General features: G+C 35.0%; 1 protein-coding gene across 7 annotated transcripts in view; it reads left to right on the top strand.

The window, feature by feature from the left end:
• Cnot4 (CCR4-NOT transcription complex subunit 4) overlaps positions 1 to 25,326 on the top strand; it is a 108,654-nt gene that overhangs the window by 68,613 nt on the left and 14,715 nt on the right. For 5 of the 7 annotated variants that reach the window (XM_069996846.1, XM_069996844.1, XM_069996845.1 and 2 more), the window contains 3 exons: positions 965 to 1,022; positions 4,487 to 4,736; positions 6,195 to 6,692. In XM_069996846.1, coding sequence (XP_069852947.1) covers positions 965 to 1,022; positions 4,487 to 4,736; positions 6,195 to 6,692 — 806 coding nt within the window. Of the gene's footprint in view, positions 1 to 964; positions 1,023 to 4,486; positions 4,737 to 6,194; positions 6,693 to 11,679; positions 13,387 to 25,326 lie in introns of those variants that run through there. The other 2 variants (XM_069996847.1, XM_069996848.1) reach the window with 2 other exon arrangements.

Below are 25,326 nucleotides of genomic sequence, written 5' to 3'. Positions count from 1 at the left end.
TTGTTAAATTTGTTTAGAGCAATTAAGTGTGGTACCAGTAAATTAATGATTTGTTTTATTTATTTATTTTTTGGGGGTTCAGTTGTGGGCCTGAACTCTGGGCCTGGGCGCTGTCCCTCAGCTCGTCAGCTCAAGGCTGGCACTCTACCTTGAGCCACAGCGCCACTTCCGGCTTTTTTCTTTTTGCTTATGTGGTGCTGAGGAATCGAACCCAGGGACTCAGGCATGCAAGGCAAGCGCTCTACCACTGAGCCACCTTCCCAGCCCTAAATTAATGATTTGTAAAATAACTTGGCATATAGTTTCAGGGAATACAATAAATTTGAGAAATTAGAAATCTTAATTTTTTTTTCTATAGAGTAATAATGCTTATCTTTTGTTCTTTTGTTCATATACTGAGTTATTATAAATGTCATTAGGTCAGTGTTGTAAGGTTTAGAGATTTTAATTTGTATCATTTGTTTTGTGTGTGTGTGTACATATATAACTGTTCTTCCTATAGGGTTTGAAATAATATATAGAAAAATATTAAAAGAAATTTATGGTTCTTAAGAACTTTATATAAAGGACATTCCAATAACTCTTTAGGTCCTGCCAAAAAGCTAGAAAAAATGTGTTGCTTACTGGTTCTAAATTTTGAAAATCAATATATTTATCATATATAGAGAACTAAGTGATGGATTCGATTGTTGACTTAAGTAGAATGGTATTTGTTTTAAGAGGTTCTTTTTTCCCCATTAAGCTATTATTCCAGCCATTGATTTAGAGAATCTGATTAGAATGTAAGTAATTCAAGGAATAGTGTTTCAAGGTAGGGATCTTACATAAAGTCTTTGTATCCATGGTATCTAACTTAATGTCATATGTCACAGTACCTCTACTTTTTTTGTTTTTTTTCTGAATTTGTTTTTATTGTAATGAAATGACTTTATTCTTGATTTCATACAATGTTTTCTTTTTACAGTCCCATTGACAAACCTTCAGATTCTCTCAGTATAGGGAATGGTGATAATTCCCAGCAGGTAAGATTTGGATAAAATGTCATTTCATTTATCTGTCAAACCTGAAAACAAAGTGTTGTATATAAAGGAAAAATTTCTAAATGGTGAAGAAATGCTTTATATATTGAAACAATTAAAAACACTTTTGTCCAGGTGCTGGTGGATCATGCTTGTTATCCTAGCTACTTGGGGGACTGAGATCTGTTTAAAATCAGCCCACGCAGAAAAGTTCCCTGAGAGGGCTGGGAAGGTAGCTCAGCGGTAGAGTGCATGCCTTGCAAGCATGAGGCCCTGGGTTCGATTCCTCAGCACCACATAAACAGAAAAAGCCGGAAGTGGCACTGTGGCTCAAGTGGTAGAGCGTTAGCCTTGAGCTGAAGAGCTGAGGGACAGCGCCCAGACCCAGAGTTCAGACCCCATGACCGGCAAAAAAAAAAAAAGAAAAGTTCCCTGAGATTCTTTTCTCCAAAAAGCTGGAAGTGGAGCATTGGACCAAATGGTAGAGCACTATCCCTGAGCAAAAGAAGCTTAGGGACAATGCTCAGACCCTTAGCTCAAGCCCTAGGACCAGCATACATATACACACACGTAAACATACATGCACAGACATAAAACACTTTTGATGGACAGCTCTGTTAAATGTTCTAGCCTTGTTTTCCTACACAGAGTGTATAGTCCATATTAACTCTTTCTTGATAACTCAGAATTATCTTTATGACTATATCATATTGTACCATATGTAATACATCATTTTCCTTACAGACTACTTTTGTTGTTGTTGTTCTTGGCTCTGCTCAAATAGTCTTAGACCAGCATGCCTTTTGAGTTCATGCTTTCAAGAATTGCTTTCCCTCTCTGTACAGCATCTTTACAATAAAATAAAATTTAAAAAGAATTGCTTTCCCTTTGTCTCTTGCTGTCAAGTGTACCCTGTGCTTTTCCTTAATGGCTTCCATTTTCCTCCAAGTGACTATTGGTTTTCAGATGACTTATTGGATGGAATGGTCAAAGTTTCATTCAATGTGAAATTAATGTAAAAGATAGCTATTAGAACATACTTTTTTAATATATATTTTTATTGTGAAAATACTGTTCAGAGGGGTTACAGTTACATGGGTAAGATAATGAGCACATTTCTTATCAAGCATTGTAGCCTCCTGCTTTGTGTCCCCTTCCCATCCCTTCCCCGTCCTTCCCCCCCACCAAAGTTGTAAAGTTCGTTTTTCGACATAACGCCTTTAGAACATACTTTTTGTCAGCTTGTTTTATTGCTTGGAGAACTTTTCTTAATTTTCTGTACATTTTGCTACACTGGTAAAATGAACGTAGTTCTAACTCCCCCATAAACAAATGGCCAATTTTCCCACAGTGCAGGTAAAAACCTCCAGAGCTTTAAAACTCTTTACTGGCAAGTTTCAAAAGAATGAAAATCTGTATGGTACCCTGATATATTTTGAATTGATCAAATATATTCTTAAGAGTAGTTGTAAAAGTGTAGTCATATTCAATGTACATTATGTAAAAAATGAACTATAAACTTCAGGGTAGGGAAAGGAGTGTAGAAATGGGGGAGAACGAAGGAACGGTGGAATTGACCAGGAAGCATTGTACTCAAAATCCAACTTATGGAATCGCAACCCCTCTGTACAGCTACTATTAATAAAGAAAAACATGAGTAGTTGTAAAGGATGTACTTTCAACATATAATCAGTATTGGTGTTTTAAAGTAAAAGTGTTACATTCCTCTTTAAGTATTTACAAAATTTAAATTTTTAACACCTTATTCATGTTTTGATCATATCATGCTTGATACCCCATCATCTGTTTTTTTTAAAAAAAATCATTCAGATTTTTTAGGTATGGAAATTTCACGTCAGTCTTTTTTCTTCATTAACTCAGTTTCTATTTCTATTGACATTGTACTTTTATCTTGATGTAATATGGTCTTGCTTGAAAAGCATACACTTTTCTCAAATAAAAATTGACATAAATTTTGTGTTGAAATGGTATTTTTGCTATGACAAGAATTTAAATGCTTTATTTTCTTTCAATTTTATTATTATTATTATTTTCTTTGGTCAGTCATGGGGCTTGAACTCAGGGCCTGGGTGCTGTCCCTGAGCCATTTTTGCTCAAGGCTATAGTGCTCTACCACTTTGAGTCACATTGCCACTTCTGGTTTTCTGGTTTGTTAATTGGAGATAAGAGTGTCACAGACTTTCCTGCCCAGGCCGACTTTGAACTGACTTTGAACTCAGCCTCCTAAGTAGCTAAGATTACAGGTGTGAGCCACCAAACACATGACTGCTAAATGCTATATTTTGATGTTGAACTTTTCATTTTCCTAAGTTTTAAGTGCTGAGATCTTTTGTTTGTATAAATAAGTATATGGAAAGACAAAGAATAGTGTATTGTATCACTATCACCCAAATCCTTGAATTCCTTCTGATTTAAATTCCTAAAACTAAAGATTTCTCATCATGGTAATTTTTTTTGGTGGGGTTGGAATCATACTCAGGTCTCATGCATGCTAGGCATGCTAGACAAGTACTGTACCATTGAACTACATCCTAGCCCCCTAATCATAACAGTAATAATAATTTATTGTTTTATTATCAATAATAAAACATTTTGCTAACAGTATAATTGTTATATAATAAAATGTATATATAGTGAAGTTACATGAAATTAAATTATGAAATTATCACAAACAAAAATCATTGCTTATTATTTTATTGCTATTAATAAAAATAAAACAATTTTAATAATTATGTTAATGATAATTTAAAATGTTTATTTTCCTACAAAATAAATAATCTTAATAAAATATTAGAATACTACTTTATTATTACTTAGGGATTGATCTCAGCTCCTTGTACTTGTTAAGAAGCACTTTACCACTTAAGGCATGCTACAGCCCTTATTTTTTGATGAGACATTTCTTTTGTTGAAAATTAAAATATTTGATACCATGTAATTTTCTAGTCATTACTGTCACGCTCATTACCAATTTGAATTTCTAGTGACTTGTTCTAATAACAATTTTCACTGTTTTGGTTGTTGCTATTGTTGAGACAAGGTCTGACTATGTCACCCTGGCTGGCCTTGAGCTGGAAATCCTCTGGCCTCAGCTTCCTGAGTACTAGGTCACAGACATGTACCACCATACCTAGTCAAGTTTTCACTCTTTAGCAAAATATTATATTGAAGTCCCAAAGAGAGAGAAATATTCTTTTGTTTGTAATGAAAGTAGTAAGATTGTTAAAAGAGAGGAGACTGGTTTAGTCTTTTTCAGGTGATAATCTTTTTTTTTTCAAAGAAGAGTGCATGTGTAAGTTAATGATTTAGTTGATTTTCTCAAACTGCACACTTTCAGTAATCTTCAAGTTCTCTGATTTAAAACCATTACTTTATTGCATTTAGTTACAGACCTTTAAAATTGTGGTTTATTAATGTGTATAAACATTTTTCCTTTTTTTGTTTAGATACCTAACAGTGATACGCCTTCACCACCACCTGGCTTATCAAAATCCAATCCAGTCATCCCCATTAGTTCATCTAATCACAGTGCAAGGTCACCTTTTGAAGGAGCAGGAACAGAGTCACAGTCATTATTCTCAGACAATTTTCGCCATCCCAACCCTATACCAAGTGGGCTTCCTCCTTTCCCCAGCTCCCCACAAACATCCAGTGACTGGCCTACAGCACCAGAACCACAGAGCCTCTTCACATCAGGTATGTGACAACAGACCTAATATTAATCACTAAGCTCTTATGAATAAACTATTGGTTGACTGATGGGAAAGTCACTGGTAGATATATTTTTATCTTTTTTTTCTCTGCTTTGTGTTTATAAAAGTATACACATTTAAGCTGCATGCAGTTTAACAGTAGATAAATTGTTTGTGGCCTAGAAATGGATGTGTTATAAGGCAGATTTCTCCAGAAGCCAAAAGTTACATACTTTTCCATGAAAATTACTACTGATTATATTGCTGAGGACTTACCTTTTAATCAGATTTTTGTTTGTGTAATCAAATTTAAGGTAGCTCCCAATGGACAAAGAGGAAGTTCTTCAGCAGTGAAATCTGTAATTTGTCTTTTTTAAAAACCATTTTTATTAAAACAGTTTGACATGGCTTATTATATTTGTATAAGAGCTGTACTTTTACCTTTTCAAAAATTATGTTTTAATTGATGTCCAAAGCGGAGGGACAACTAACCAAATGCCCAAGACTTCAGTTAGATGATATTTTGATGGGAGTGATCTGAAGAAAGAACTTAGAGTCGTTTTCATCTTTTTTTTTTCGAAGAAGCATGACTTTCCCTCTTTCCCCTAGCAGGTTTCAGAGATGTCTACCAATCATTAAGAGGAATGTAGAACCAAGCAAAATGGATTATGGCAGCCAGAAAGCAGAAAAAAAAAAAAAAACAAACACCATTTTTCTTTTTACACACTGATGCAAATGATGGCAGAAGTTAACATAGAATAGAGCTCATAGAATAGAACTCATGAAGCATACACATACACACATAATTTTATTATTTATGTTATTTATTTATTTGTTTGTTTGTTGGACATGGGACTTTGAACTCGGGGCCCGGGTGCTAACCCTGAGCCTTTTTGCTCAAGGCTAGCATGTAGTACTTGGAGCCACCGTGCCACTTTCGGTTTTCTGAGGGTTAGTTAATTGGATGAGTCTCTTAGACTTTCCTGCCCATGAGGCTGGCTTTGAACTGTCATCCGATCTCAGTCTCCTAAGAAGCTAGGATTAAAGGCATGGTCCACTAGCTTCTGGCCAGAAGCAGATACATCAAATTATATTTTTCTTAGTTTATAAGGCATATTTTCAAAGTTGTGCTTTTTCTTTGACAAATATAATTAAATAAAACTCTAAATCTTATAAATTTTATAAAATCAGCTATATGGTTTTGATTATGAATGGTTGAGTATAATTTGGGTGTCAAATACTTTTTTCCTTTTCATTAGCAAAATCACTATTATTCAGTTTAATAATAATTTAAGAGGCCTTTTGTAATTAATGATCTTATAATGCTTAGAGCTCTTATGGATTTTGTATTTACTTGCTTTTATTCGTAATTTGACCTGTTTAACTATCATTAGTATAGAGGTTCATTAAGAATAAAAGTAAATTTACATTTTTTATTCCTGTCTATATTTCTTCCCAATAGAAACAATCCCAGTATCATCCTCCACAGACTGGCAAGCAGCATTTGGCTTTGGTTCTTCTAAACAACCAGAGGATGACTTGGGTTTTGATCCCTTTGATGTTACTCGAAAAGCCTTAGCAGACCTGATTGAGAAGGAACTGTCAGTCCAAGACCAACCTTCCCTTTCGCCTACATCTCTTCAGAACTCCTCTTCACACACTACAACCGCCAAAGGTCCAGGCTCTGGATTCCTGCATCCTGCAGCATCTACAAATGCCAACTCTCTCAATAGTACCTTTTCAGTCTTGCCACAGAGGTTTCCTCAATTTCAGCAGCACCGAGCCGTTTATAATTCGTTCAGTTTTCCAGGCCAGGCAGCCCGCTATCCTTGGATGGCCTTTCCACGCAATAGCATCATGCACTTGAACCACACAGCAAACCCCACCTCAAATAGTAATTTCTTGGACTTGAATCTCCCACCACAGCACAACACAGGTCTGGGAGGGATCCCTATAGCAGGTAGGTTCATTTAAAACCTTCAAGAATTTGTGAATTTATGCTTTTGGGTTGTTGGGTGGATAGGGGGGAGGTAACTGTTGAATAGTAACAGAGTACTTATAAGTCTTAGAAATTTCTACAAAAGAAAATCTTGATCATAAAATCTAAAAAAATTTATTTGGATAGATGCCTTGTAATATTGAGCTTTATAAGGATGGTGGAGTATTATACCTAATGTTTAAAGCACTTTTATTTAATAAAATAGTTACTAAACATTCATATGGTATATAAATGTAGATAAAAGGAAACTGAGCTCTGAACTTAAAGTGCTATAAAGTCTCAACACCATGGTAGAAATTCTCACTTCACATTCTAAAAATGAAGTGGTAGAAAATTAATTAATTATTGATAATGAGAGCATGAGGGATAAAGCCACCTTGTAACTTATTCGAGCAATTTTGACTGATCCACACATACATACATCAAAACTCTGCTATATATTAATATGTGAGAACATATCATATGTTAGAAACATTTTCTGGGAAAATTTATTCCAAAAGAGATACCCTTTTAGGCTGTCTTGTTTTTATTTCTGGGGGATAATATTAGGTTTATATAAAGGAACATAAACTTGATGCCAGAATACTTCTGATTTTGTACTGCTACCCTTATAAGTTTCAGAACTTTTGGGATTTAATATCCTATGTAACATTTTTTATGTAGAGTGTGGTCTAAGTGAGCCATTCTTATCAATAGTGTTTTCATTTGACTCAAGCTTTAGAGATGATGTGAAAAAGTGCTTGTTCAAAGCCCCTCTTGATTGTCTCAAGTAGGTCCTTATTATCTCAAGTAGAACAGAATAGTCCTTTACTCTGTTATATAGTTTATAACTTATATTTGTCCTGTGTCATGACCTTTAAAGTGTAGGGCATGACATGTTATCAAAATAGTGTACTTTTACCAGTAAAGTGATCATTCTCTTGTTTTTAGCAAGCTAGATAGATGAAGTTATAGAGATCTTGCATAATTCTTTGGCTGTGTTTGAGACCAACAACATTTCTTTTTTTGGACAGTAGCTAGGTTTTAGTATATTATGGTGGATAAAATGATATTAACAGTTGATAGATACAGTGAAATTAATTTACATAAGTTTGAGAGTACTTGATGTAGTGATTTGCACAGTGATAATAGGGTTCATGGTATTTGTTCATTTAATTATGGCAGGTAGTTGTTAATCCAAAGTAATATTTTTTAGTTCTTTTTCAATGAGATACCCACTTATAAATTACCAAGTGTTCAATTTCTGTACACATTTTTCTTTTCTTCCATTCAAGATAGCATATTAGAATGTAATTCTCCTTTATTTTGCTTTGTTTTAATCATTTAGAAAGATGACAGTTTAATTGCTAATAGTCTATTAGCTGGTTATAATATTAAATGTTAAGTTCCCCTAAGTATTTTAAACATTTTTAAGGAAGTATTAAACTAGAAGGATTAATATTTCACTTCCTGTTTACCCACCAATGAACTAGGCTGTGTGGGAATACAAAAGGTGTATAATATGAATATTATTTTCAGGTAGTTCAGCATGAACTTGGAAGAGATAAAATTAAAATCTTACATGAAAGTGTTTAAACATATATATGGTACTGGAATCCAGGAGACAGCCTGTAATTGTTGGGGAGGCTGCATTGAAAAAGTAAGAATTGATCCTATAGTGTGTTCTTTTGACTTTGGAGTAGCATCAGGGAAAGAGAAAAAGGCCTTTTATGTTGTTGGAAACTTCAAGAATAAACAGGCCATAGGGACAGAGAAAGCAGTACTACTTTCTGTAACAAGGTACTTTTAAAATTGTAAAGATAGAAGTGTGAGAAGATGGGAGCTTTAACAGGGAGGCAGACTAGTGTGGACTTGATTTGGGAATTAACTTCTGAGCTGTCTTTATTTTGAACTTATATTTGACATATTACATGACCATCATTGATAACCTGTTTTTCACATTTCTTAGTCATTGTTTTGCCTGTAGGTATCAAAGAGCAGTTTTAAACTCAAATATTTCAAGCAATAGATACTTTGGAAATGCCACACTATTAATGAGAAATCACTGGTTTGTTAGTGCAGTTGTTTTAATATCTACATCTAGAATACATCTATTAAAGTATGACATTAAATTGTCTGTCTACTTTTGTGAATTTTCTTTTGCCATATACTCAACCATAGAGAATTTAAAACTTTTTTCAGAGTTCTTAAGAATTAAGTCACTAAATTGAGTTTCTGAATCCTTATTGATGGGGATTGAAGACTGTTATTTAAGACTTTTCAATTTTGACTATCCATACTTGTTTAATATTATTATTATATTTGTGACAGTCTTGGGGCTTGACCTCAAGACTGGGCAATGAGCTTTTTTGCTCAAGACTGGTGCTCTGCCACTTAAGCCACAGCTCCACTTCTGGCTTTTTGGTAGTTGGAGATAAGAGCATAATAGACTTTTCTCTGGACTGGCTTCAAACTGAGATCCTCAGATCTCAGCCTCCTGAGTAGCTAGGATTATAGGCTTGAGGTAACAGCTAATTATTAGCTGTAATAAACAGCTAATTACTACTTTTTAAAAAAAAGTTTTGAGGTCTAGAGACACTTCAGTGTTAACATACCAAAATATTTTAAATTGTTATCAATCACACAGGAATTCCATCATGGCTTACAAATACTTGACAGATACCTTAGCACATTGAATGTTTTAAGCACAATATTTTTAAAGCACAGCAAGATGATTTAGGATTTTCAGTAACTGTCTTTTAAATGATGGAGTAAAAAACTGGAATGCTATATATATCTTTACAGTTTGAAGCACTTTCCCTATCCCCAGATGAACTTGAGTTGAACTATTAAAAGAGGCTCAACTTTACATCATTTAGTTATAGTACTTTATAGGGAATAGCTTTTCATTGAATGCTTCAGAAATGGAGACTAGATTCTGTTTTAGTGGGACTTGCTAAGATACTCTAATTCTATACTGGGAAAGATGTGTATTCTTTAAATATATAGAACAAAATAGGGGGGTCCCTGACCTTTAGGAACAAATTAGAGGTGCAGGTATTTTTATTTAGTCTTTGCTTTGTTTAATTATTTAACAATTATACATCTGAAACCTGTCATGGGAAGAACAGTCATGAGTTTGACAGAAATTCGGCTTTTCTCTAATTGAAAACATGTTTAAAATTAGGTATTTCCTTTATTTGGCCAACACTTATTAGTAGTGTTTAGGGCTACACATCTAGTTTGCTAAGTTTAGGAGAATTTTTGAAATAAGTATTCTTGGAAGACTTTGATTAGTGAGCAGTTACACCAAAACCACCTAATCTTTTAAATTATTGAAACCATGTGCCATTGTTCAAAAAGTGACTTACCAGGGCTGGGACATGGCTCAAGTGGTTGAGTGCCTACACATTGAAGTTGGAGCCCCTGAGTTCAAACCATAGTACCACCAAAAGAAAAACAAAATTAAAGAGACTTATCTTGCCCACTGTCTTTATTTCAGGAGTAGCAAAACTGAATTCCAGAAAGCTTAAAATAATTCGTTAAAGTCTCACATTCAAGTAACAGAAGAAGACAACAATCCAGATCTCAAATCTAGTATGAAAATATTTTTACATTACAACATGATGCTCTCCTTTACAATTTGAAGATCACTGGCATGTGCTTTAACTTGGCTTTCTTCCCACAGTAATTGATTTTTTTTGCTCTCACATTCTTACAAGTCCCTTTTAATCAATAGTATCTATTCCTGAGACAAATTGGTCCAGCTCAGGGATATGGCCTATTGTAAACAAATGTAAACAAATTGAATAAAGTTCTCTGACTTGATGAAATCAACCTCTTACTTAGTCCCCATTACAACTATGGTCTCACCAAGAAATCTGTCCTAAAATTTGCCTTTCATAGTCTCCTTGGGTATGTAGTTGGGGTTCTTAGGAACTTTGCCAGTCTACTAAAAGTATAAAATGGCCTGATCTATAGATTGAAAAACTCTTTTGAACTTTGTCAGTTAAGCTATCTTCACAAGTATAATTTCACAGACTTGTCAAAGAATTTTCTGCCAAGATGTTTTTATCCCATAATGCTAAATTTATTTGGAAAAGAAATAATTATAAATATAAATTTGTAAGCAACATTGTTTGAGGATACAATTCAAAGATATTTAAAGTTGTATAGGCTTGAGTTTTGAGGAAATCCTCATGTTTTTGTTAATTCAAATTTTACTTACAAGAGGGCATTTTTCTTTAAACTTTTTTCTATTCTGAGTTAACTATTTTCACAGTGACTTGACTGAACTGAATTTTTAATCATGTCAAAGAGTTCACTTGTAGTGAAATTATCAATGATCACTGGTTTTATTCATGTATATTTCCCTGACTTAGCAGTAGTCATTTCACTTTCAGTCAGTTGGATCATTGTATTGTTAGCATTTTATTATTTTTCACTTATTTTGAAGTATGCATTAAATTTCAGATGTTGTATGTTTGTTTACTGTTACTACTTACAGCTATTACTTATGCTTTTAAAACATAGCTTTATAATTTCCTTCTTTTGAAAATCAGTTTTTTTGCTTCCATGAATATAGTTTTAATTTTTCACAAAATATTACTTTTTACCATGTACCTGTATTTATAAGTGCCAATTGGCTTGGAAAAGAAGAGCTTTTCTGGTCTTTTTTCTTTCTTTTCTCTCTGTTCTGTTTTGATTTTAGTAGTATATTTGCAATCTAAACTATTAAATTTGATATTACCTATGAGATAATATTAAAATTAAAGGTATGTTTAGAGTTTACATTCTAGATACTTGATAAGTATATTTAAAAATTTCTGTCTTGTTTCACATCCAGATTCCAACCATTAAGCATGTATTTTATATTTGTGTCAGTATTCCAAATAATGAAGTCATTTTTTAAAGGGACTGTTAACAAATCTAGTCACCCGTAACTAGACCATGACTGACTTTTCCACAGGGGAAGAAGAGGTGAAGGTTTCGACCATGCCACTGTCAGCCTCTTCCCATTCATTACAACAAGGACAGCAGCCTACAAGTCTCCACACTACTGTGGCCTGACAACAGAACTGAGAGGAGAGGATTAGACTCTGGGGTGCTTGCATGGGCAACCGGATTTTTGCATGATTCCTTTCTTATTTTGCATTTAATGTATACACCCAAAAGAGCCAATATAAACGTTCCTCATGGCTACAACTAGTGTGTTACCTCATAGTTGCTGAAGTATTTCTTCATTAGGCCTTTAACATAATTTATTAGCATAATAATTTTGGCATTGTTTTTCATGAGTGATACTATTTTTAACTCGTAGTACTAATTAAGATCCCAGATGAGATTAGCTAGAATTGTTATTACTTTGGCTCTATTACTTAAAATATGCAAACATCATGGTAGTTCTTTGTTTTCTGATTTGTGAAAAATGGTAATATCATAATTTACTCTTGAAAAACTTGAAAAGAAGATAATGTCTGTTGGATTCTTTGAAAACTTGAGAAGAACGATACATATACAAAAAATGGTGGTGTCATTTAATGCTTAGAGGATGTTGTCTGAGATTGTTTTTAGTTGCCTAGATTTATATCATATATTATGCATTACCTCTGTAGAAACTGTTTTGTTCGCTCTCATTTGCACATTTGCACTTTCTTTTTGAATGGTTGTTAATTATACAGAGATGGTTAAAAGACAATTATGATGGCCTCATGCAATATAATCTCTTTTCTAATGCACTGCCTAGTATACCAGGAAATGCCTCAAAAACAGAATTTCAATTTCTAGTTGACTTATCAGAAACTTGAATATGGGATAAACATTGTTGGTGGCTAGCAGCTGTTATAGTGGAAGTTTTTCTTAGTTCAGTGGGATATCTGTTTGGAAATTTCACTGTTTTAAAAAAAAAAAGCATAGACATGTAATAATAAGAGTATAAATAAGTACCTGGCCAGAATGAGACTTAAAGTGAAAGAGAGGAGATTGTTTTCTAACAGTAGGCCATGTAAGATGTAATAGATAACTTTAGTTAACCACAGAGAACAATGGAGTGATTTATTAATACGTAATGTAAAGTGATAGTTTTGCTTATATGAAATTTCTTGAAATAGTTTTAAAATTAATAATCATAAAAGAAGCTGCACTTAGTTCTGAGAAGTGGACAAAAGTTGATTTAGAAAACAGGACTCTATTTTGGCTCACTGAAACATGTGAGAAGAAAGGGAAAGTCAGACCTCCTCTTGAGATTTTGAGATTTTTGAAACACAATTGTTTTAACCTTAATTTGTTAGAAGCTATGGAAGGAATATTGTGGATAAAAAAAAATTGTGACTTAAAATAGGAACAAACATATTATTAGGAAGTAATACTAAGATTATATGGAGTTAGAATTTTTAAAGTTATACCCATATGAAATCTGATTACTTTCTAGTAGATATAATGCAACAAATGAAATGGCTTTATCCTGATGTATATTAGGGTAATCTAAGATCTATTCTTAGATACTTTTGGTTTGGTTAACTTGAGGGAGCAGAAATAGCTAATTAGGTATTTAAATTATTTTTATAAAATTCATCATCAATGTTAATCTCTTCCATTTAGAAGTGATTTTAATATAAGAAAAAATCACTATATTAGAAAATACCAATAAAATTTTTTATATGTAGTGCATAATCAGCATTTGATCATAGCTCAATTTACTGTTTTTCAGGTTTGCTGTAAAAGGCAAAGCCTTTGCTTATGTTCTATAGGGGTAAGGCTCATGGGCCTTGTAAACATGTTTAGCTTACTAGCTCATAGCTTTTCCCAGCTTACATTTTTTTTCAATGTAAGCCTTGTATTTTCTGTGTTTTCTTCAAAGGCTATACCTAGTAGGTGATTAGCTTACTTCTTGGTGCTGGAGGTATACAACATAGTGTTGGGATATGACTTCTTATTCATTATTTTCTTTCTTTCTGTTTATAAATTGTACAGAAGAACTATCTGAAGTTTGTACAGAGTCCTGATAGATTCCCAAGGCTGTCTCCCTGCTTACTTTCCTTCCCTACTTCCAGGTACAGCATAAATCAGTGGAATGCTTTGGGGATAATTAGACTTCAACGTCTACATGGCTAAAAACTACCTTTTACATCATTTCCTAATGTCTAGACCACTTAAGACCTAAGTTTTCTGCTCTTTTAATATTTCATTTAATATTTTAGAAGTCTTGAAAGCCACTCATAATTTTATACTAAAGCATAGAAGAAATTGTACACCACATAGTAAAAGAAAGCATCATTTCATGTAGTAAGCAAATTATAACCAAAATAGGGGCAAAATTCAAAAGAATGATAAATTCTAGTTGGACTTGGTGGTACATGTCCGTTACCCTAACTACTTGGGAGGTCAAGATAGGAGGCTCTTTGTTCCAGGTCAGCCCAGGCAAAAAGTTATTAAGACCCTCTGTCAAGCACAAGGCAATGTAGTGGTCGCACTTATGGTCTTGGCTACTTTAGAGGTGGAGATAGGAGGATCATGGTCCAAGGCCAGCCCAGGCAAAAGCAAAAGACTGTCTGAAAAAATAAAAGCAAAAGGGTTAGAGGCCTAATCCAAGTGGTAGAGCACCCTGAGTACAATCACTGAAAACTAAAAATTAAAAGGCTGAGGATGAGAAATTCTAAAAAGCTTTTTTGTTAATAAATTCCTATACAATCTATCTTGAACAAAGAAAACTTTATCTACTTTTATATTATTAACCTTTATAAAGTGATTCGTTTTTTTCCTTCTAACATAGGAATTTTTAGCCTGAAATCTGGAACTCTTTACAACTTTGTGCAAAATTGTGGATTTGTGTCAATGTATATATGTCCATTTTCTTCCTAGAGGAGAAGATCGCTTTTTATAAAGGGTTTTAGTACCATCCCCTCTAGAAGGGAAAGAATAGGAGAATTTCTGCCTTTGGAATCACTTTAGTACTCCAGTAAGCAATAGAATTCTGCACTGAATAATTTTACTTACATAATATGAAGTGCCTCTTTACTTAATTTTCTTAGATTATGTTAGAAAATATTTTATTAGTAATAATTGAGCCTTTTCATTTTACTGTTGCATTTTGGTGTTTTGGGTGCTGCTTTTGTATATTACTCCTTATTTTAACAAAGCATTAATTAAATATTTGAACATTTGTTCTGTGGAGTGACCTGAGACAGATCGTAAGAGATCGAGGTTGAATAAAATACAAACCCTAGCCGGGCACCAGTGGCTCACATCTGTAATCCTAGCTACTCAGGAGGCTGAGATCTGAGGATGATGGTTCAAAATCAGTCCAGGCAGGAAAGTCCGTGAGACTCTTACCTCCAGTAAAACACCAGAAAACCAGAAGTGGTGCTGTGGCTCAAGTGGTAGAGCACTTGCCTTGAGCTGAAAAGCTGAGGGGCAATGCCCAGGCCCAGAGTTCAAGCCCCACGACTACAAAACAGACAACACCAACGACAATAGTCTAGTAGCACTTTGACATTTGTTTTTCAATTTAAATTTTATTGTAAAGGTGATGTACAGAGGGGTTACAGTTACATGTCAGGTAATGGGTACATTTCTTTTGAACAGTGTTACCCCTCCCTCATTTTCTCCCACTTTTTCCCCTCCCAACCCCTCAACCCCATGACATTTTTTTTATCATTTTAATCATTACAGCTGTAGTAGTCCAGAGTCTTTTCATTGTTCATCTGTCAATAACTACTAAGATATCGGCAACAAACTATTGAATACCTTACTTCAAATTTTAAAACATATATAATATGAAAAGGGATGTGAAAGAAAATCTTAATAGGAATAACATACATTTATTATTCTAATTTACTATAAATATGCTCATGGTTCTTACTCTTGGTATCTTAAGAATTAATGTAGAGCCTTCTATGTGTATACTTCTTTAAACAACTTTAGTAATTTTTTTCCATGTGCATCTCTTCTTTTAGAGCGCTCTTATATGAATTCCAGAACTTTCAAAACTGTCAAAGTTCTCACTCTTAATGACACAGGCTTATAAGGAGGTACACCCATAGAGCATTGCCACAAAGACTAAGAGAAAGGAATGGATTCTAGGTGCATCAAAATGATGCACCTACAAAATGATTATTTATATAGACATAAACTGGAAGATGTTTTATCCTATGTTGATTTGTAAGATTTAAGATTTTTTTTTTATTTTGGAAGGGGAATGATCATGATGTTTTCCCAAATCTGTTTTATTGGCTTTAAGAGATGAAAATATAGTAACTTTAAAAAAAAATCTTATAAAGAATTGCTAACCTAAAACAATTATGTGTTTGTGCACATGCATGCACACACTCTGTTGTATAAAATTGTCAGTTATATTATCTGGTATCAAGCTAGTCCATCTGCCCTCAGTGCCATGTGTCTGTTTTTCTCTTAATGAAGATCTATTCTGTGCCTCCTTGATCTAGATAACTGATAGTTGTCTGTACAAGTATTCATTCATGTAATGTTGAATGAGCAAATCTGATACCATGTTGCTACAAAAGTATGGTAGGATTTTAAGATAGGCTGATACAGAGAGAGGCTTCATATAAAGAACATATACAATTTTTGGCTTTGGGAGATGAAAGTCACTATAGAGGTAAAAAGGACTAAGCCATGCACCAAAAAGGGAGAGATTAGCATGATTTTATAGGGATTAAGAGGGAAGGAGATAATAAGAAGATACACTGTTCTGGGATATATTGGTTCTTACAAGGAAGCTGGGATAAATGCCTAAAGTCTTGAAAATTAGGAAAAGAGTTTAATTTTAATGTGGTAGGAGTGAAGAACTAATGTTTTGGCTTGATGTAACCTGATGGTAAAATTTTTTTTCCCATAAATAAGCTAGAAGAAACAGTTTGACTCTACTCAGTAAAAATGGATGGACCTACAGCCAAACAAAACCTGATTTCCTGAGTCTTCTAAATTGTTCTTATTATCCTGAGATTTGCATTTTTTTTAGGCAGTGTCAAATAACAAAAGCACTGTCTTTGTACCCTGTTGGTATTACAGGCATTTATCCCCAGCACAGTCTTTTCTCCAGAGATCCTTTTATCCCTACCTAGGAGCAGCAATTGAAGGCATGAAGGCCCAGAGGGTTGGAATGGAGGTTTTCCCCTGGCTGGGGTTGAGGGAGGTAGCAGAGAAGACCTGAAAAGACTGAGATGGGGAAAGAGGGCATAGCCCGTAGACAGGATTAGCAGATACTTTAGACATCCTCAAGGGTGCCCTGGCTTCAATTAGCCCTTTTAATTGTCTGAGTTAATTTTTAATATACTTTGGCAGAAATTCAGACCTGTGTAACAATGGCATTCATACCTCAGGCTAGTTTCCACAGCTCTAGCTCTCACTCTTTGATTGTAGCATTTTATGAAAACAAATCTGCTAATACATTTAACCACAGTTAGGACAAGTTAAAAAAGTAGTTTCATTGCTGGCTAGTTAGTTGGCTTCAACTAGAATACTAATTATTGGAATGAAGAAGAAATTTTGTTAGAAATCAGAAGACATGAGATATGAGAAAAGACCTTGCTATGTAGGTGTTGCTTCTCTAGTGACATTTAAAAAAATATGGCTCACATCTATAATATCAGCTACCAGGAAGGTGAAAACTGAAGATTGAAGTTTGAAGCCAGCTTGGGCAAGAAGTCCATAGACTCTTATCTCCAATTAACCAGCAAAAAGCCAGAAGAGAAGGTGTGGTTCGTTGCTGGAGTGCTAGCCTAACAGACAGCATCCAGGCCCTGAGATCAGGCTCCAGTACTGGCCCCAGATTGATGGATCAGTGGATCAGTGGATGGATGGATGAATGTGGATGGGTGGGTAGATGGATGGATGGATGGATGGATGGATGGATGAATATATACACATATAGACGGACAGAAATGTAACTTTCATAAAAATACCCAGAATGTGAGCCAGATTGCTAGAATTAATGAGGAAAGGTCAAGTATATATGATAGGATAAAGGCTAAGAGAAAAGCAAGATGTGACCAAGACAGGTGGTATATATCTTACGCTTTGCTTTAAGTCAGAGGTGTAAATGTTTGAAGATGTAAAGCCAATTCAGAGGAAGAGTGACAGCACTGAAGAGAAGATGGCTAATATAATAGGAAAACAGGCTTCCTTGAGTGCTGTGAGGAAATAAGCTCTTGAGATGCCATAGTTTAGTTTTAGAGAGATGGGTTATATCTTTGTCTGATTTTTAAAAGCGTTGAAAATATTGCAGAAAGAAAGATTAGAGAAAATGAAAACAAATGGAGAAGGCTCATAACAGTATTCACTAGAATGCATTCTTATTTGAAAATGAGTGTGAAAGAGTAGAGTTGGGAGCTTGTGAAAAGAGGGAGAAATTAAATATATGAGAATAAGCCTAAAAGTACATTTGAAATACATTAAAGAATTATGTGGGCTGATGTATATACACACACTTGTAATCCTAGTTATTAAGGAGGTAGAGAAAAAGAAGATAATGGTTTGAGGAGAGCCCAGGCAAAAAAGTTAGACCTCATTTCAACCAATAATTTGGTGCAATGTTTCACAGTTGTAGTCTCAGGTAGGCATGCAGCATAGGCAGTAGGATCATGGACTAGGTTGATTCAGACCAGACTAAAAAAAAATAATGTACTAGAAGGCCCTGAGTTCAGCCCCAGTACCAGTATAGAACAAATATATAAAGGCATTGTTCTGCTTAATAGTTTTTAGAATTCAGGTATGTGCATGTGTGTTCTATCCTTGGTTTAGCACAAATTATCAGCAGTGGAAAAAGCAAATATTAACAGGTGGGCTAGGTAAAGAGGACAAGAACGTACAGCTCAGAAGACAACATTGAAATATGTAATGTTGTAGTGAAGAAGAGTCCAGTAAGGCAGTTTTCTGTGAACCAGCGGTGTGAGCATGATTTTGATTTGATGACAAATCTCATATTAAAGGAATTACTAGTAATGGTGGTCAGTGTGAGGACTCTCAGTTCTAAATGATGAGTGAGAAACAGGGAAAGGATGGTAGATAGATGTCTAATCAGGGCTAGAGACTAGAAGGAAGACTAGCTTTTATAACCCTGACAGTCTTTTTCTCTACCTGATTTCCCTTCAATCCCTTCTGAGAGTAGAACTCAACCAGTAAAGTCAAATGCATGGTTTTACCAGGGAAATTTTGGGTCATGTTTCCTAAAAACTGAAATAAGCAGAAGGAAGACTTCTGAAATCATGGTAGGAAGACATGAAGGGGAGAAATGAGGAGGGGCTGGGGAAAAACAAGTGAGGTAAGGCAGATGTAAGTAAGCCAATGTGAGGAAATCGTAGAAATGAGTGGTAGAAATGATATGAATGCTGTGAATGGTTAAATAGAGGGAGTAGGTATGGGACTTGATGGGTCTGATTTCAGATTTCAGGTGAGCTAACTTCTCCCAGTCATGTCAGCAGAGAACTAGGAATACCTCACCATCACCACTATTAGACTTTCCACTTATGAAGGCAAAGTATCTCAGTAAGTATTAGGCCATTCTGCTTGATTTATATAGCAAATTAAAATCAGTGTATTAATGGAAAATAGAAAAAAAGAGGAACTTAAGAGGTTTAGTAGATTACAAAATATATTGGTAATTTTTCCCAAAAGAGAATGTATGATAGGAATAAATCTATAAATTGATGGGTTATTCTACTCTTGATCCTTATATTTTATATATTTGAGAATAATTGGTGAAGTGTAGAAAGGCAAGGATGAAGATAGCTGTTTTCATCTAAGCAACCTTAATTTCCTGTCATGAAAGTATTTTTAAACTCTACTAGATGTGTGTATGGTGGCTGTGATATCGACTATGACTTTTGAACATCATAATGTTTTGGAGTAAATCATTGCTTAAGAATACCGTGTTTATAAAACCATGCTGATGGAGTGAGAAACCACAGCTTCCTGAACCTCCTTTTTGCACTGTGATTCACATAGCTACCTTATATTGCTGGTCAGACCTTAACCAGCTACCTTAGCTGACATAGCATGTTTCTGGTAGGGCGGGGGAGAGTACATAATCTTCAGCAAATCCTCCACTTAATGAATATTAGCACTTAGTCTCAGGCTACTTCTCTATGACTGCTCATCTTTTTATTCCTGCTTTGTTTCTGTTCTATATATTCATGAGCTATGCTATATTTTTATTCTGTTTCTAAAGCCTTTTGTGTTTAAAGGAAGCAAAGACTATTTAAATGCACCACAGTTTAATAGTACAGACTATTTAACTGCAGATTTTTGTAGCTTTTTTTCTTGTTAAATTCTTCCACTACTAAACGTAACCATCCTATGTCATAGTCTTTGGGAAATCCTACAGAAAAGATAATAAAAATGTTTCATAATAGAATCATGAAACTTGAGAGTTCTGATAGACATACACTTTTACAATCTCCTTTTTAAAGATCAAATAGTCATAATAGTAAACAAGACTCAGAAAGATGGTGGTTTTTCCTTTCACATTCAAACAGCAGTTTAAAAATTCCTTTATCCTATACCTTCTGACTTGCTTTCATATATAAAACTCAATGGGAATAATACATAAAGATTCCCTGAACAATATTGTGTCTTAGTTTATTATCGTAATTTTCTCAGGTAAGGGCTTTGACTCTGAATCAGTGCAAATAATGAATTGATGGCTTTCAAAATATCCATGAACTGGCAGCTATTATCAAAAATTGTCAACCTTGTGTTAAGTGTTCCTTCCTGGGGTAACTTGAGGAAGAGAAAAAAGTAACCTTGCAAGTATGCTTGATGTAGACTTAATTACATAATTACTGATTAAAATAATTACAGAACTAAAATACGGAATAAAACCGAGGTGGAATTTAATTTACCCTGAACTTTCTGCAGCACCAAAGAGCACTTAAGGACCACATGCATTACCACTAAAATGCTGACCTCTATAATACTACAAAATAAACATGTCTTAGCGCGGTGGCTCACGCCTATAATCCTAGATACTCAGGAGGCTGAGATCTGAGGATCTAGGTTCAAAGCCAGCCCGTGCAGGAAAGAACGTGAGACTCCTATCTCCAATAAACTACCAGAAAACTGGAAGTGGTGCTGTAGCTCAAGTGGTAGAGCGCTTGCCTTTAGCTGAAGAGCTGAGGGACAGCGCCCAGGTCCAGAGTTCAAGCCCCATGACCACAAAAAAACAAAACAAAAAAACATGTCTTATCGGAATGACACAAAGATGCATTACACCCACCCATCTGAGAGATATGTTCTCAGTTTCATTTTTAAAGAATAGCTATCCAGTGGTACACCTTGTAGAACGATACCCTATCTACTTTTTTTTTTTTTTCAATTGAGGAGGTGGTGTTTTCAGCTTACTGAAACAGGGAAAGCTCTATCAGGATCAAAGATGATAATACCATCACCATCTCCAAGAAGAAAATCAAGGAAGCTGACTACAATCAACTCTTGTAGCCTATTGCTATTTCCTAATATGGTGAGATTGTATCCCAAGGACTGTACTGTTTTTTGCACTCTTACAGTCTGAGCAGAACATAATGATCTGGAACTTTATTGGGCTGTTTTACGTCATGTCATGTTATACATTGGAATTCGCAAGAAGTCTGGCACCCCGAGGCTGATTTTATTTTCCTTCATTGCATCTATAACCCCAGTACCCAGCTAAAGGTAAAGGAGGCCCTGAGCTATGATATGACTTCAGCAGTCAAATAGGAAGGCTTTACATTGACCTTAAACTGACTGTTAGATCACGTGCCATTGTTCATTGTTTCCATTAGGGTTTGATCTCAGGGGATTGGATTTGCTAGACAAGGACTATTACTGTTTCAGCTAGACCACCAGTCCTTTTGCTGTATTTGTCCAATATGGGCCTTTACGCAGACTGATCTCAGACTGTGGTCCTCCTATGAGTATACCTTCCTTCCACCTTACTGGGATTACAGGCAAAGAACCTCCATAATAAGCTTGTTGAGGTGGGGTCTTGCTAACTTTTTGCCTAGGCTAGTCACATACTGAGAATCTTCCAGTATGCCTCCCAAATAGCTGGGAGCTATGACATCCAGCCTAAAAATACTTGTTTTTATTAAAATTCATGGTTATAGTACTTGGCCTAGCATATGTACAGAACATATGCTGGTTCTGATCCCTGGCAATGCCCCCCCCCAAAAAAAACACCAAAATCACAATTAATTACATGGATCTGTATGCCTTGCTTCTTTCTTTTTTTCTTTCTTTTTTTTTTTAAGTTGGTCATGCGTCTTGAACTCTGGGCCTGGGCACTTACTTGTCCCTCAGTTCTTCAGTTCAAGGCTAGCCCTTTACCATTTGAGCTACAGTGCCAATCCAGCCTTTTCTGCTTATATGGTACTGAGGAATCAAACCCAGAGCCTCATGCATGCAAGGCAAGCACTCTACCACTAAGCCACCTTCCCAGCCCCCTGCCTTGCTTATTTCTAATGTTTAGAGGAAGATTTACCGTGAGGTATTTTCTTTTACACTGTTAAATTCCCCTGGTCCTAGACAGGTATAAGAGCTTGAGTTTTAGTGTAGTCAGTTTGGCTATGTGTAAATTCTTAAGACCAACCCTTATTTTAAACAGTAGCTTATTATTTAAACATATCATTTAAATATGCTCCAAATAAAAAGGCTGTGTGTGTGTGTGCGCACGCGTGCGTGCGTGCTCGCGCGCACACCTGTTGTGGGGTTTAAACTCAGCGCCTGGGTGATAATCCTGAGCTGTTTTGCTCAAGGCTAGCTACTCTACTACTTGAACCACAGCTCCACTAATGGCTTTTTTTTCCTGTTTCTTTTTTCATTTTTTTGGTTCTTAATTGGAGATAAGAATCTCACAGACTTTTTTGCCCAAGCTGACTTTGAACCACAATCCTTAGATCTTAGCCTCCTAGTTAGGATTGCAAACATGGGCCACCAATGCAGCCTTTTTGTTACAACAAACTTTCAGGTTTTAATTCATGATCACTATGAGTCTCATTCTGCTAATTGTGCTCAGCTCTACGGTTTCTTTTTTCCTATTTTTGAACAAAGAAGAAATCACTTTTTTTTCCCATGTAACTTGGTCACAACTTGATCATAATTTTCACTGTTGGTATGATTTTCCTACTAAACCCAATTGAATCTTCCCTTTTCACAAGAGAGAACACTGTTGAGACCCAGAGTGTTCATTTACATCTCTCTACTCAGTTACTGTAGTCACCAGATTCTTTATTCTTCTCTGTGTGTGTGTGTTTAATTTTAAGTGATCATATTCTTTCTTCTTGTCTTTTTCCTGTGCTCTTCATAACATAGTTAAGCAGAAGGCATAGTCTTAGTTTTGAAGTAGATTGAAGAGCAACTACTGACTGTTAAATGTTGAATCAATAAAGGTTTTTGACATTAGAAAAGGTTGGTATTCAATTTACTCCATTTTTAAGATGACTAACTTTTAAACTCACTTTTAAACTTATTTAACACTTCTGAACAGCTTGACTAAAATAAATTGATTTTAATAGAATTAATTTTTTCATAAAAACATTAGTTCTAATGCAGGATAAAATTTCAAGATGTCTAAAATAAGAAATATAGCTTCTAATTTTTAAAATGTATTCACTTAAATCTTCACTCCCTCCTTCCTTCCTGCCCCCTTTACAGTAAGACTCTAACACTGAGAATTGGTTCTATCAAGATCATCTCTGGCAGTCTGTCATGAATTTAAAGCCACTTAGTGAACTAGTAGTGAGCATTTAAATGTTTGAGTTTACCAGTCTTTTGAAATAGTGTCACCCACAGGAGTTTCTTTTTTCTTTTTTTGTTGTACTGGAAAGGATGGGTTCTGACTAGGCCTGACTTTGTATATGTGTAAAATAAGAAAAATAATCAACAAAATAACTGTAGCATGAACAATGTAGTAGTCAACAGTAGAGCACTATTTGTAGCATTGAAAAGTCCCCATAGATGAAGACTCTGTAAATTGAGAAATGATTATAATTGAAAACAAAGCAGTTCATTTATTCCAGTAAATTATTAACTTGTAAGGAGGAGAACAAAATACTCCTTCTTGAAAGTGGACTCTACTAAATAAGACATACAAAGGTTCTCCATTCTGTCTGTTTCCTTCACGTGTGCAATTTCCTGTTATCAGTATCCTCCAATGTGTGGGTCTTTTGATGAACCAACATTGTCACACCATTGTCACCCAGAGTCCATAGTGTTACAGTAGGGCTGACTGTAGTGCACATTCTGTGGGTTTGGATAAGTGAGTAATGGCATGCATCTGTCATAGTACCATTTAGAGCAACTTCTACCCTGGAAACCTCTTTGCTTCTCCATCCTTCCTTCCCTCCTCCCTAAGCACAGCAACTGCTGCATTTCTTATTGTTTCCATAGTGTTCCCTTTTAATTATGTCTTGTGTTTGGAATAAAGAGTATCTAGCCTTTCCAGATTAACTTCTTTTACTTAGTAATATGCATTTATGTTTCTTCTAGCTTTTTTTCCCCATTACATTACATTTTACATAGCTAAAATAGCTAAATCTGTCTGCGGGGGGGGGGGGGGGTGGTGGATATGCTGGTTGGTCCCAGGGCTTGAACTCAGGGCTTAGGTGCTATCCCTGAACTTTTTTACTCAATGCTAGGTCACTACCACCTGAGCTACAGCTCCACTTGTGGCTTTTTTTTTTTTTTTTTTTTTTGTGATTAATTGGAGATAAAGAGTCTCATGGACTAGCTTCAAACTACAATCCTTAGTCATTAGCCTCCTGAGTAGCTAGGATTACCTTCCAGTGCCCAGTTCATATTTATTTTAATAAATCTCAATACAAATCTTAGAAAATATCTCTTGGTTTGCATAACTTGTGGAATAAGAACTCCTCTAGACGTATGATTGGTCTGTTACATTGGAAGAATATCACTATAATTATATGCTTATGTTTCATTTAGTTTTAGTACAAATCATGTCATTTTCCAAACCTTTTCTGAAGTTAAGCAACTTCATACGAATGCCTTAAAGCACTTTCAAAACATGAAGCTCATAATAGTTTTAAAGAATTTGTAAATTTATATTTTAAATTGTCAGCAATTTTAGACACTTGAAATTCTTCTGATTAAACACAGAATAATTCTATGCTTAGAGGAGCTGTCTTTTAGAAAAAGATGACACTGATCTTCACTACTAGGTATAATCAAACTACAGGAGAGAATTGGGTTTGAGCTTTTAAAACCTCTACATAATTTGGAAATGTCTTTGTTAATTTTGACATTAGAACATCATAGGAATTTTAGTAGGCACATAACTACCAGGAGGAATTATTACAAAGACAGCCAAATATTAAGCTGAATGCTAACCTAAACATTCTTGGTACTAAACAATAACAAGCTATCACTGACTTTATTTAGAATGGCCAGCCTTCAGTGATCCAGTAGAGCAAAAACAAGCAGAACAGTGTGGCTACGAGGCTTTTGAACTCCAAAAATGTGTCTGCTTTGTACAGAGGAAACACTCATTGAATGTCTGTTGAAAAGAAAAATGGGAATTGAGGACATATTGGTACTTCTAGAGCCTACAGGGTTTGGATCTGTTTTTGTTGGAGCTTTGCTTTTAGAAGCTTTTAAACATGCTCAC

The sequence above is a fragment of the Dipodomys merriami genome, unplaced genomic scaffold, assembly GCF_024711535.1.
Source record: "Dipodomys merriami isolate MVZ:Mamm:240054 unplaced genomic scaffold, mDipMer1.0.p SCAF_5, whole genome shotgun sequence".
In the NCBI taxonomy this organism is placed as follows: domain Eukaryota; kingdom Metazoa; phylum Chordata; class Mammalia; order Rodentia; family Heteromyidae; genus Dipodomys; species Dipodomys merriami.
This window is presented reverse-complemented; position numbering and strand designations above follow the sequence as displayed.